The 11,498-nt window shown below is 58.4% G+C and overlaps 3 protein-coding genes across 5 annotated transcripts; all 3 read left to right on the top strand.

Moving 5' to 3' along the window:
* S100A3 (S100 calcium binding protein A3) lies at positions 1 to 2,722 on the top strand. Of its 2 annotated transcripts, none has more exons than XM_057494990.1 (3): positions 1 to 81; positions 1,687 to 1,832; positions 2,289 to 2,722. In XM_057494990.1, the coding sequence occupies exons 2-3, from the start codon at positions 1,692 to 1,694 to the stop codon at positions 2,451 to 2,453; spliced, it is 306 nt and encodes a 101-aa protein (XP_057350973.1). In that variant the 5' UTR covers positions 1 to 81; positions 1,687 to 1,691; the 3' UTR covers positions 2,454 to 2,722. The 2 variants fall into 2 exon arrangements, with proteins under 2 accessions (XP_057350973.1, XP_057350972.1); XM_057494989.1 differs by having other exon boundaries at positions 25 to 129.
* Positions 2,723 to 3,944: 1,222 nt separating this feature from the next.
* Positions 3,945 to 6,249, top strand: S100A4 (S100 calcium binding protein A4). The gene is made up of 3 exons (XM_036922193.2): positions 3,945 to 4,097; positions 5,061 to 5,222; positions 5,941 to 6,249. Exons 2-3 carry the CDS (start codon positions 5,082 to 5,084, stop codon positions 6,103 to 6,105), a joined length of 306 nt encoding a protein of 101 aa, XP_036778088.1. The 5' UTR covers positions 3,945 to 4,097; positions 5,061 to 5,081; the 3' UTR covers positions 6,106 to 6,249.
* A 2,079-nt stretch (positions 6,250 to 8,328) lies between these two features.
* On the top strand, positions 8,329 to 11,498 carry S100A5 (S100 calcium binding protein A5). 2 transcript variants are annotated; one of them, XM_057494993.1, is made up of 3 exons: positions 8,329 to 8,388; positions 9,453 to 9,604; positions 11,215 to 11,498. In XM_057494993.1, the coding sequence occupies exons 2-3, from the start codon at positions 9,467 to 9,469 to the stop codon at positions 11,356 to 11,358; spliced, it is 282 nt and encodes a 93-aa protein (XP_057350976.1). In that variant the 5' UTR covers positions 8,329 to 8,388; positions 9,453 to 9,466; the 3' UTR covers positions 11,359 to 11,498. The 2 variants fall into 2 exon arrangements, with proteins under 2 accessions (XP_057350976.1, XP_036778089.1); XM_036922194.2 differs by lacking the exon at positions 8,329 to 8,388 and adding an exon at positions 9,085 to 9,329.

Here is an 11,498-nt window from a genome sequence, read left to right on the forward strand (position 1 = left end):
CTCCCTTCCTTCTTTGGGAGGCTACAAATAGGGATGCTCTGCCTCTAGGCTCCAGCACCTGCTGAGACGCCAACGCCAGCCGTGAGTGCCCGCTGCTTGGGTCCTGGGTTGGGTGTCCAGCAGCTCGAGGTCTGACTTCTGTCCAGGGGCCGGGCAGGGGTGCCGAGGGAGTACAGCAGGGACTGATGCAGTGAGGGAAGTCAGCTGTGGTGGACTCAGGGGTTCCCTTGTAGTGAGAGGCTGTCGAGAAGTTTGGGGTAGGAGGTGTGCAGAGGTGGTCTGACTGAGGGGTGGGGAAATGGACTAAAAGAGCTGGTGTTACCTTCAGTTCGATCCCCCTGGACTCCTTCCTTTATTCCTGCCAACTGTGAGCCAGGGCTGCATGGCAGAGAGAGGACTCCCTTCCCTCCAGCCTCCAGGCCCCAGGCTTCTGAGAAAGCAGGCTGGCAGGAGCCCAGAAGGCAGCTGAGCACCTCTGAGTTCCTTATCCCTTGGGATCATGGCCCTTTTCTCCCGTGGGAACCCAGATATACTGCTCCAGTCCTGGGCTGTCACAAAGGGTTCGACCCCAGGCAGGGCTTAGCCCCCTCCCCCTTCCTCCTTCCCACCAGCCACAGCCCTGTGGCCATTTCTCCCAAGGGCCTGGCAGAGAGAAAGTCATCTGCGAGGGAGTTTGGGCCTTGGCTGCCTTGTGTTGTGGGACTCCCGTCCTCTGGCGGAACCAGGAGTGAGTCACTGGGCTCACATGGAAACGACATTTGCCTTCCTGGCTGCCTTAGTATTTCCCCAGGCTGGAGGCATCCTCCCAGCAGGGCAGTGGGAAGGGCCAGTGGAATTGAGGTGGTGATTCCAGGAAGGGCTTCCCCGCTAACAGAACAGGGTGCCCCATGCAGAGCCTTCTGTCTCAGGACCCCCCAGGGGTCAGGAGGAGGGCCTCAGGTGGGGCAGATCACACACTGGGGAAAACCCAAGCTGGGTCTTGCTAGAGACTGTCTGGTTCAGGTCCCTGCCTAGGCCCGTGAGGAGGGATTAACCCAGCTTTACAGACAAGGCACCTGAGACCCGGAGCCGGTAAATGAATGGCTCATCCAGGGTTGCCCAGGAGGCAGAGACCCTCCCAGAAGTTTTTCCTTTGGTTACAGCAGGGAGGGTGAGGGGTGGGGGATGGTGAGGTAACGGGGGTTCCCCTCAGACCGAACCCTCCCTGAGAAGGTTCAGCTTCTCCAAGGACTGGAGCATAGGCGCACGGGGCAGGGTCTCCTTGTGCAGGTTCCTACAGAGGAGCTCTGGGGTCCTGAAGGGGACCAGGGGCTGTGTTTCATTGGCTGGCACAGGTGGGACTGAGCCCTTCTTGGGTGTTGGGATGAGAAAAGGTGGAGAGAATCAGGGTGTCCTCATGGACCCTTGGCAGGGGGTGCAGGTGGTGGTGGTGGGGAGAGGCTCTCTCCCTGAGGGGTTTGCAGTGATGCAGGGGGAAACCTCTGTCCAGGAAAATAACAATGGGGGTGGGAGTGGCAGTAGGGAAATACATTAGGAGGGGTTGTTGTGGTCAGGGAGGACTGCTCAGAGGAGGGGGAGCTGGAAGCTCGGTGGGGATTAAGCCAGGTCTGGGATCAGTCCCTGGGAAACACAGAGGCAGGGAGGACCCAGGCCTCCACCGTGAGTCACACCCTTGTTCTGTGGCAGTAAGGATGGCCAGGCCTCTGGAGCAGGCGGTGGCTGCCATCGTGTGCACCTTCCAGGAACATTCAGGGCGCTGTGGGGACAAGCACAAGCTCTGCCAGGCGGAGCTCAAGGAGCTGCTGCAGAAGGAGCTGCCCACCTGGACTCCGGTGAGCACCTGGGTGCCTACCCTGCCGGCAAGTGCCACTTGGCCTCTGCAAAGAGAGACATGGGGACAAGCTCTGAACATGGGACCGCAAGAGGGGTGGAGGCTGGACTGTGGGGAGGGGTTGCCAGGAGTGGGACTGTGAAATGGGGATGACAACCACCCCACCTGCTGCTTAGTAGCTTTGCTGCGAGGACTGAGTGAGACTGAAGACTGCCTGGCGCATAGTAGGTACCCCGTAGGAAAGAGTAGGTGCTCAGTAATTGATCTGAGCAGGGGGATGGGCAGGGAGATTGACATGGGTGCGCTACCAGAGCAGGTAGGCTGGGGTTGGCCCCTAGATAGGGCGTGGGTGGGGATGGATGGGACCACCCGGGAGTGGAGGGGGAAGCAGTGTGTGTGCCAGGCTGCGCTGCCCTCCTCAACCTGTCTCCCCATCCCTGCCCACTCCCCTGCACAGATGGTGTTTCGGGAGTGTGACTACAGTAAATTCATGAGTCTTCTGGACACCAACAAGGATTGTGAGGTGGACTTTGTGGAGTACATGCGCTCACTGGCCTGCCTCTGCACCTACTGCCACGAATACTTCAAGGACTGTCCTCCGGAACCCCCCTGCCCCCAGTAGCCTCTGCTCCACAGGGTCTCTGCATTCACCCCTGCCCCCTCCTGGCATGTCCTGGATGTGCCCCTGATCTGTTAACCCATATCACCCATGAGGCAGGGAGACGGAGGGGGCCTCCCCGGGATCATATTAGGGAGGGGCGTCCTACCAGTGGCTCTGGGCTGAGGTGGGCAGAGGCCGGGATCTGTTCTGAGGCTGTCCCGGCCCAGCACTGAGGAGATCATGATGGGGAAGGGCTGCTTGACTCCTAATAAAGAGCTGGTGTCACTTGGCTTGGTTTGTTTCTTCTGAGAGGACAGCTGGGACCTGGGTCCGAGTCCCACCGAGGCCTCTGCCCCTCTCTGGTCTTTTCCCCTGGAGGACAGGGGGCTGAGGGCAGCTTTGGACCCCGCAGAAGCGAAATGGTCTCAAAGGTTCAGCAGGAGGAGGTGGGGAAAGGCAAGGACAACATCTGGGGAGGCTGTGTGTGCGGGGTTCTCTCTCTGTCTCTGTCTCTGTCTCTGTCTCTGGGCCTTTGAGGGAGAAGCTCCCTTGGCCCGCCAAGGAGGGTGAGAGGGCAGGCTGAGAGTCCTTGGGGATGGAGCTCAGTTCTCAGGACAGGATGTCCTGAGGAGGGTGGGGCCGCGGGGGCTGTGTGCCCCCTGCCCAGGGCTGTGGGAGCCCAGAGTGCGGCACTAGTAGGATTAGGGTGTCCGAGGTCTGATTAGGGTGTTGCTCTGGGCCTGGGAGCGGAGCGGATACTTGCGGCCGACCCCGCCCCTGAAGCCACAGCCAGCTGAGGGCCCTAACCCCACCTTTGACCCTAGCTCAACCCAAGTTCATAGCCCATCCTGAGAGGTTAGCCCCATCCCTGCCTCTGCCATTTTGTGCCGTTTCTTTTCTAACTCTCCACCCCAACCTGCATTCTTCATTCCTCACATCCATCCCAAGTCTACCTCCCACCCCTTGCAACTGTCTCCGACCCACAATCCACTGCTGAGCCCATGCCCGACTGCCAGTCCCCACTCAGCACTACCTCACCCGCGACCTTCCACTGATATCCTTCGGGTGGTCGCAGTGCCCCCTGCGGGCGGTGGCCTGGTCCTCCTCCAGGCCCCTCGGCTCCTGCCCTGGGCCTCACTGGGCGGGGCAGAGAGCCCTCTGGGAAAGTGAGAAGCGCAGCTGGGGCTGTCCTGCAGCGCTGGGCCTTGGCTACCCCCCTTACTTCCTAGGCAGCCACGTGTCCAGAGTGACTCCCCACCCATCACTCACCGCTCCTGTATCCTCTTACCCAGGGCAGGTGTGACCACCTCCCTGTCCCCCCTGCCCCAGGCACAGGCTGCCCCTTCCTCCAGCTCCCTGAAACTCAGGCTGGGCTATGCCCACTAGAGGTGCCCACCCCACCGAGACCCCTGCCCATGCCCGCTGGGCTCTCCCGTTGTCCGGCTGAGCCTGCCTGGAGCAGGAAGCTGGGTTTCCAGGCCGGGCTGTGGAGGGGGCCACGGCACTTACCACATCGGCCCACGGCAGGAGGGCTGTCTCCCGCTCTCCCCCATCCCCTGCCATGGGCAGGGCCTGGCCAGGGTATAAATAGGTCAGACTGTCGGGCTTTCCCCACTCTTTCTTTCTCCCCAGACCTCTCTCCTCAGTGCTTCCTCTCTCGGCCTGGTGAGTGGTGGTTGCCTGACTGGCACGCAAAGGGTGTCAGGCTGAGGATCCTGGCAGGGGAAGGGGAGGCTGGTGGGGACCAGATGTGCTGAGTGGGTCCAGATGTGAGATTCCAATGTGGAGATTCTGGGATGCTGTGTGTGTGTATGTGTGTGCGTGTGCACACGTGTGCATGCACATGCAGGAGAAAAAATGAAAAGAAGTGTGCAGGTGGCTGGATTCAAGGTACCTGAGGGGTACGGAGGTACTGGGCCTTGCATATGCTGTGGCTGTTGTATGTTTTGGGGTGTGTGTGACCCGTGGGTATGCACAGGGGCTTGTGTTTGCTTGGTTGCACATGCCTGTGTGTGCACACTCCTGTGTGCGCACATGGGTGTGGGAAACAAAGTGAAGGCAATTGTGGGCTTTTGTCTGGCAGTGTCCTGTGAGCCTCTGCCCTGCACCCAGAGGCCCAGCCCAAGGGAGCCTGGCCTCCCCACCCTTTCCCTGCATCCCTGCCTCTGCCACCTCACCCTGCCCCTCCCTAGCTAGGCCAAGCCTAGGCGCTGGTTACTGTTTTTTTCCACTGCAGGCCCCTGGCAGGCCTCCAGCTGCTTGCTGGGCCCTGGGAGGGAGAAGAATGGACTGGGCGGGGCTGCCGTGGGCCAGGCTGTGGTGGGACTGAGTGAGGGATGGAAAAAGCTCTGTGGTTGAGGCACTGTCTATGGGAGGCCCCGGAAGCTTGCTCCCTGAAAGCTAGAGCTTATGCAGTGGGCCCAGCAAGGGTTTGCTGCCTGAAGCATTGATTTCCCACTGTGCGTGCTCCTGGCCAGGAGCTGAGCCCCACTTCCTGGCTGCTCTCTGCTGGGAGCAGAGTCTCACCAAGTGCTCCTGGAGGCACGAGGGATGGGAGGGCAATGGGCCTTCTGAGTACATAGCTGGGGGTGGGGTGGGGGGAAGATCAGGTACCTCTGTGACCCCCAGCCCCAGATCCCGACTGCCGCCATGGCATGCCCCCTGGAGAAGGCTCTGGATGTGATGGTGTCCACCTTCCACAAGTATTCGGCCAAGGAAGGTGACAAGTTCAAACTCAACAAGTCAGAGCTAAAGGAGCTGCTGACCCGGGAGCTGCCCAGCTTTTTGGGGGTGAGTGGCTACTGCCTGGGGGTTTGCCCCATGGGGAGCATTCTCCACAGTTGGGAGGTGCCAGGGGGCATCTGTTCCTCAGCTAGGGAAGTTGGGGTATGGACTCTCCCTGCACTGGCCACCTGGGGTAGAAAAACTGAGCACCCATCATTCATTTTCTGGCGCCCGGCAGAAAGGAGGCTGAGGATGAACAGGTAGGTTCTGGGCCAGACACTCTGCCAGGTACTTTGTACCCCTTAACTGAAGGGAAACAAGCTCAGAGAGGCTAAGTAACTCACCAGGGTAGTCAGGGTGCAAAGCCAGTTCCGTGACCCAGGGTGGTCTGCCTTTGCGGTCACTCCAGCAAAGAACGGTATTCAAGTTTCTGTTTGGCTCGTGGATGTGAATTCATGGTGATGGAGACCCTCACGTGCCTACTTCCCCTGAGCAATTACGGCTTCCCTCCGTGTCATACTCCATGCAGTTTATAAATTGCTCTCATGACCATTGTCTAATTGAATTCCTAAAATGACCTTGGGGGAAGATGTGGTCCCCTTTTCTGGATGCTCCTGGGTACTCTGGCTTCTGCATCTGAGGGGTAACCCTTCGCCAGAGTTCCAGGCTGGACCTCCCAGGGAGTGGCTGGCCTTCCTGAGCTCCCATCTGGCGATGGCAGTGTCCAGTCTCAGCTCTAGTGCCTGGGCTTCTGGTTTCTACCTGCAGCCTCTTCTCCCTGCAGAAAAGGACAGACGAAGCTGCGTTCCAGAAGCTTATGAGCAACTTGGACAGCAACAGGGACAACGAGGTAGACTTCCAGGAGTACTGTGTCTTCCTGTCCTGCATCGCCATGATGTGTAACGAGTTTTTTGAAGGCTTCCCTGATAAGCAGCCCCGGAAGAAATGAAGGCTCCTCAGAAGTGGGTCGGGGGGGCCCTGTCAGCCGGGGCTTCTCTCTCTCTTGCAGGGTGGGGCACAGTGCCTTAACCTGGCTCCTACACGTGTGTACATGATGTTGAGCAAGTTCAATAAAAATTCTTAGAAGCTATAAGCTGATGGTTTGAGAGATTTTGCGGGTATGGGATGGGGGCTGAGGGATATGGGGGTGGGGAGTTGAGCTGCAGTTTTGTGGAGAGCAGACTAGTGTGGAGGGATGTATGGTGACTGAGGGAGGTGCATGCATGTGTGTGTGCATGTGTGGGTGTGCCTGTGTGGGACAGAGTTAACTCTGGAAAAGGCCGAAGGCAGGGGAAGGGACCCCAGAGGCTTGGAATGCCCCAGCTGTGGGATCTTATCCAGGGACTCGCCTCTCCCACTTCACCCTTGCCTCTGGCAGGACCTCTAACTGAGGCTGGGATGGGACTGAAGGTCACAGCTGTTTCTGGTTGGGGTCTGGAATGCAGTGTGGGCGTTCTGGGGGAGTGGTGGGGGAAAGGGCTGAGTCATGGGGAGGGAGTGGGCTGGGGAAGAGGGCTCAGTCCTGATGGTCACAGTCCTGTCCTGCCGCCCCTTTCCTGTACCCTGGTTTCAGACTTCAGGGATGGATGAAATTTCTGTCCATGGTTGGATTAGATTGGCCAGATGGACGGAGACCAGGCTATTGGCAGCAGCCTGCGAATATCATCTCTGTCAACCCGTCTCTGCCCCCAAAGGTCCTGGGATGAGATTTGTTTCAGTCTGGAATCATGTTCCTTCAGAGAAGGACAAAAGCCCTTAGAAGGGATGAATGGCTGAAGTGGGAATGAGGGAGATGGTGAGAGCTGATAGTAGTTTTTGGAGACAAAAATTCCAGACATATAACCTGATTAATGAAATTGAGATATTTTCACCCTAAAAAATGTCAGGCACGATGTTGCTTCCTTTAGGTTACAGGTCAGCAGCTCCATCATGCAGTGGATGGGACTGACATTAGACTTGCAGGCCATGCCTGGGTGTATGGGGACCTGTAAGGGAGAGGTGGATAGAGGTCAGGTCCAAAGGCAGAGAGGGTTTAGTCCCCTTGACCTTGCAAACATTCCGTGTTCCCGCCTCAACACATTGTTTTTTTTTCTCAAGTTGCAGAGGAGTGGGGTAGATGACTCAGATCTTCCCCCAGAGACTTGGGGAGAATTTTGGTCCAGGAAAAAGTTTGTTTCCCCCTCCCACCCCCTCCCTGCAGTCGGTGCATCTTCCATGGGAGTGCCCTCCCCTGAGCCTCCTTCTGCATCACTCTTTGCTTCGGAAACTCCTGTTGCTTAGTGACGGCCCCTGCTGCCTCTCCAGCCCTGCCAGCTGGTGGTGGTGGTGATGGTGGGGCGCCAGCAGGAAGCACTCCGGCCGCTTGGTTGGGGAACTGCAGCCACGACATGTGCTAAGCCCCTAACTTGGTTCTGTTCTCATACTTGGACTGGTTGGTGGTAAAACAATGTCTGAGACTCTCCTGGGATACAGGCAACCCTTCCTGGCCCCCACCTCATTTATCACTGCATCTTGAGCCTGTCTCCCCAGTCTACAACCCCTACCCCATCACCTGGCTCTGTTTTTCCTCAGTTCCCTCCCTTAACCCGGATTCTCAGTTCTCCATTCCAAGAATCTTGGACAACTCTTTCCCACAGAGAAGAGTGAGGTTTAGATGGAATCATTCATTTAAAAGCCCTTTAAATCCTTAGGCCCCATACTAGGTAATGACCTTGACTATGCCCTTGGAAGGAAACATCTTCCCCCACTCATTCGCATCTCAAGGTGTTGTCTGCTCTGCTCTTGGTGTGGGTGGGAGGGCCCGGGAGCGCCCCAGTGTGGAGAGTGGCCTCGGGCATGTGGAGATACCTGGCATTTGGCCCACACCTCCCAGGTCTTCTTTTCAGGGCAGCCCGGCTTCTTCTTTTCCATCCTGTTTCCCATCAGGCTGTGAGTTCTAAGTTTTGGTTGGGAAAACAGAGCTTCCGGGACTGCAGATGTGTGGAGCATGGTGAGCTCACTGTGCCCCCTTCCCCTCTATTTAGAAACAAGGAGGTGAGATTGGCAGAGGGTTTCTTCCTAGCCCCATCCCAGGAGGCTCTGACCTGGGCCTCCTCGTGTCCTCCCCAGCCCCTTCTCATTGGCCTCTTCCCCTCCCCTGGTTTCCTGGGGACTGGAGCAAGGGAATAAAGGCAGGGAGCACGGGAGGGAGCCTGTTTCCGCTGTGTGGGTTCTCCGGCTTGCTTCTTCCCTGGTGAGTCCTTCCTCCTGACGGAGGCGGCCTCGCTGGGTGAGCCGGCAGGTGTTGAGCAGACAGAAGGCAGGGTATTCGGAGTGCGGTTATCAGAATTTTCTGAGGAGCTGCTCTGGGTGTGGGGTGAGGATCAGGGCTGATAGGACACCTGTGTGGATGCCCAGAGCCCTTGACTACACTGTGGCCCGAGTCGGCGAGAAGCTGAGGTTTGGGGGTGGTGGGAGATGAATGACAGGTCCGGTGCAGGAATCCCCAGATGGGCAGAGCCAGCAGCTTCTTCAGCCCCCCACCCCGCCCCGTCTGGGGTGTCGCCTTCTTCCTCTCTAGTGGGGAAGTGGTTTTGGTCTGAGTCCCAGGAGCTCCAGCGGCCGCCCCTGGGTGGGTGCAGCTGTGCTGAGGGACTGGAGGGCTCCCTTCAAACCCAGCCTCTGCATCGTGAGCCTGGAGGTTTCAGTCAGCTCACCGCACTCTGCCTCCCGCCGCGTGTGCAGTTCTCTGGGCCAGCGTGGAGACCAGCCCGACCAGTCCAATCACTTGCCCCTGGTTTCCGGCTGAGACCTTATCTCCCAGTGCCAGCCCCAGCACCCCCCACACCCAGGACACTCTCTAGCCCCATCTGCCACTTCTATAACGGGACACTCCCTGCTATCAGGTGATTCGGGCCCGAGCAGGTGAGGACTGCTTCTGGCATGTGAGAGGCCACGCTGGATGGAGGCAGGGAGAAAGTCCTGACCCTTTACCTGCTCCACCATCCGCCACCAGGTCTTCTTTGGGGAAGGTCATCTTGCCATCCCTGTGACCCCAGATCCCTTTGGCAACGCCTCCTAGGCAGGACAGTGTACAGTCTCCTTCGGGACTGGTCAGTCTTGCGGCTCTGGCGGGTGCAAGCGTGCCTTGGGTCTCATTATAACCGGTCCTCACACATCTGGGCCCAGCTGCTGGTGGGTTTTGGTCTCATCATGAGCTGCAGCGTCTGGTCCTTAGAGCAGGGGCAGGTGATGGTGGAAAGCAGACGGTCCGGTTTTCTGGAGCGTGTGATGTGTGCCTCTCCATCCGCCCTCCAGAGCTGCACCCCAGGATGGAGACACCTCTTGAGAAGGCTCTGACCACCATGGTCACTACTTTCCACAAATATTCGGGGCGAGAGGGCAGCAAACTGACGCTGAGTAGGAAGGAGCTAAAGGAGCTCATCAAGGAGGAGCTGTGTCTTGGTGAGGTAGGTGATCGTTGCCCACACCCCACCCCACAGTCCAGCACTCCCTGTGGGCACTGGGGCTGGGAGGGGACAAAGACAGAGCGCAGACACCACTGTCACGGGCTCCCCAGTGGGTGGCGGGGGGCCCAGGCTCTGCCTCCACAGGGACCCCACAGGAGGGGCGCACACCTGCGCTCGGGCACTCCAGTCCCAGCCAGGAGCAGATGGCCGAAGGGTATGGACAGAGACTGAAGGGACAGGGTGGATATCTTAGACTCACAGGACGCTAGACCTCGGCACTAGGGGCTGAGCCAGGTTCCACTGAGGAGGAGGAGGGCCAGCATCAGGAGGGTGGGCTGCAGTCGGTGGGAGGGGTCCTAGGGGATGGGGGGTCCACAGCGTGCACAGCTCCGGGGCAGGGTCCCCACGTGATTCCCCTCCTGTGCCTGGCTCTTCTAGGGCTCTCAGCTGGTGCTGACCCGGGAACTATGTTCTGCTTATTTGGAACAAGAGGCTGGAAGGAGAGAGACTTGATTCTTAACAGATGGAGATGGTGGGAAGCGACGGGTAGAGGGGAAGGCCTATGAAATAGCCATTATATATTATTTTTACAGTTAAAAAAAAAATCGAGGCCTGGATATACTACCTAACTTGTCCAAGGATGCCCAGCTAGTGATAGGCTGAGCTGGAATTGCAGCCCAGGCCTGTGTATCACCCTCCTTTTTTCCTTAAAAATCCAGACTGGGGGCCCCTCCTGTCACATCCTGAATTCCAGGGATCCTCCCAAGAAAGAAGCTCCCCCAGGTTTGCCCTTTGGGCACAGAACTGGACAGGTGTGGGTGTCACCTGGCCTGCCACTGGCCTTCCTGCCAGGCCCTCTGCATCCTGGAGTTAATGAGGGCGGGGGTGGGGCATGGCTCCGACAGGGCTTAATTACAGGAGTCTGAGGCCCTTGGGGAGGACTGGCTATAACAGGAGCCCAGGCTGGGACAGGGATCTCCTCGCAGAGGCTGTTTGCTTCTCCATATGTCCTGACATCCTGTCTCCTATGCAAAAGGTGGAGCCAAGGGCAGCGAAGAGGGGAGGGCAGGATGGTCCACCCAAGGGCTCTGTCTCCATCGTCTTGGTGGAGCTGGGCTGGAAGGGGACCCAACAAAGAGTATGCCACCTGGAGCCAGACACTGGTCCCCATACAGCTGTCTCGCAAGCCCTCCCAGCAGGGGAAGGACGCGGTGGCCACCGCTCTCACGGGCTGATGTGGTGTCTGGGTCACTTCTCAATTATCCTCCATAGGGACAGTCTATGTAGGAGACTTGGATCAGGCTCCGTGCCACATAGTCACCACGCTGTTTCTATTAGGTGTTGTATAAGATCTGGACGATTATTTCTTTCGATGGTGCAAAGTGCCGAGGGGAAGAGAGGTTGGACTGGTTTTCGTAGTGCAGTCTATTTAGATTCACTCCAGGCCTCCGAGCCCTTGCTTGGTGCCAGGCCCTGTGCTGGGGGTGGGCTGGAGGAAGACTCTGGGGTCAGGGTGCTGCCCACTCAGCTGGGGACCACCCTGAGGCTGCCTGCCCCCCGTGGGGCGGGGAGGGGTAGCTGATCTGTCTCTCCCCCCCGGGCCCCTGAAGAAGATGAAGGAGAGCAGCATCGATGACCTGATGAAGAAGCTGGACAAAAACAGCGACAAGGAGATCGACTTCAAGGAGTACTCGGTGTTCCTGACCACGCTGTGCATGGCCTACAACGACTTCTTCCTGGAGGACCACGAATGATGGGCGCTCAGCGCCTGCCCGGGCTGCTGCTGCTCGTCTCAGAGCCCCTCTGTGGCCCCTCGCCCTCCTCTTCTTCCCAGGTGGACCCTGCTTCAGCCTTTCCTTCCAGCAGAGGAAGTAAAGATGTTCCATTCCATGTG

The sequence above is a fragment of the Manis pentadactyla genome, chromosome 19, assembly GCF_030020395.1.
Source record: "Manis pentadactyla isolate mManPen7 chromosome 19, mManPen7.hap1, whole genome shotgun sequence".
NCBI classification, from domain to species: Eukaryota; Metazoa; Chordata; class Mammalia; order Pholidota; family Manidae; genus Manis; species Manis pentadactyla.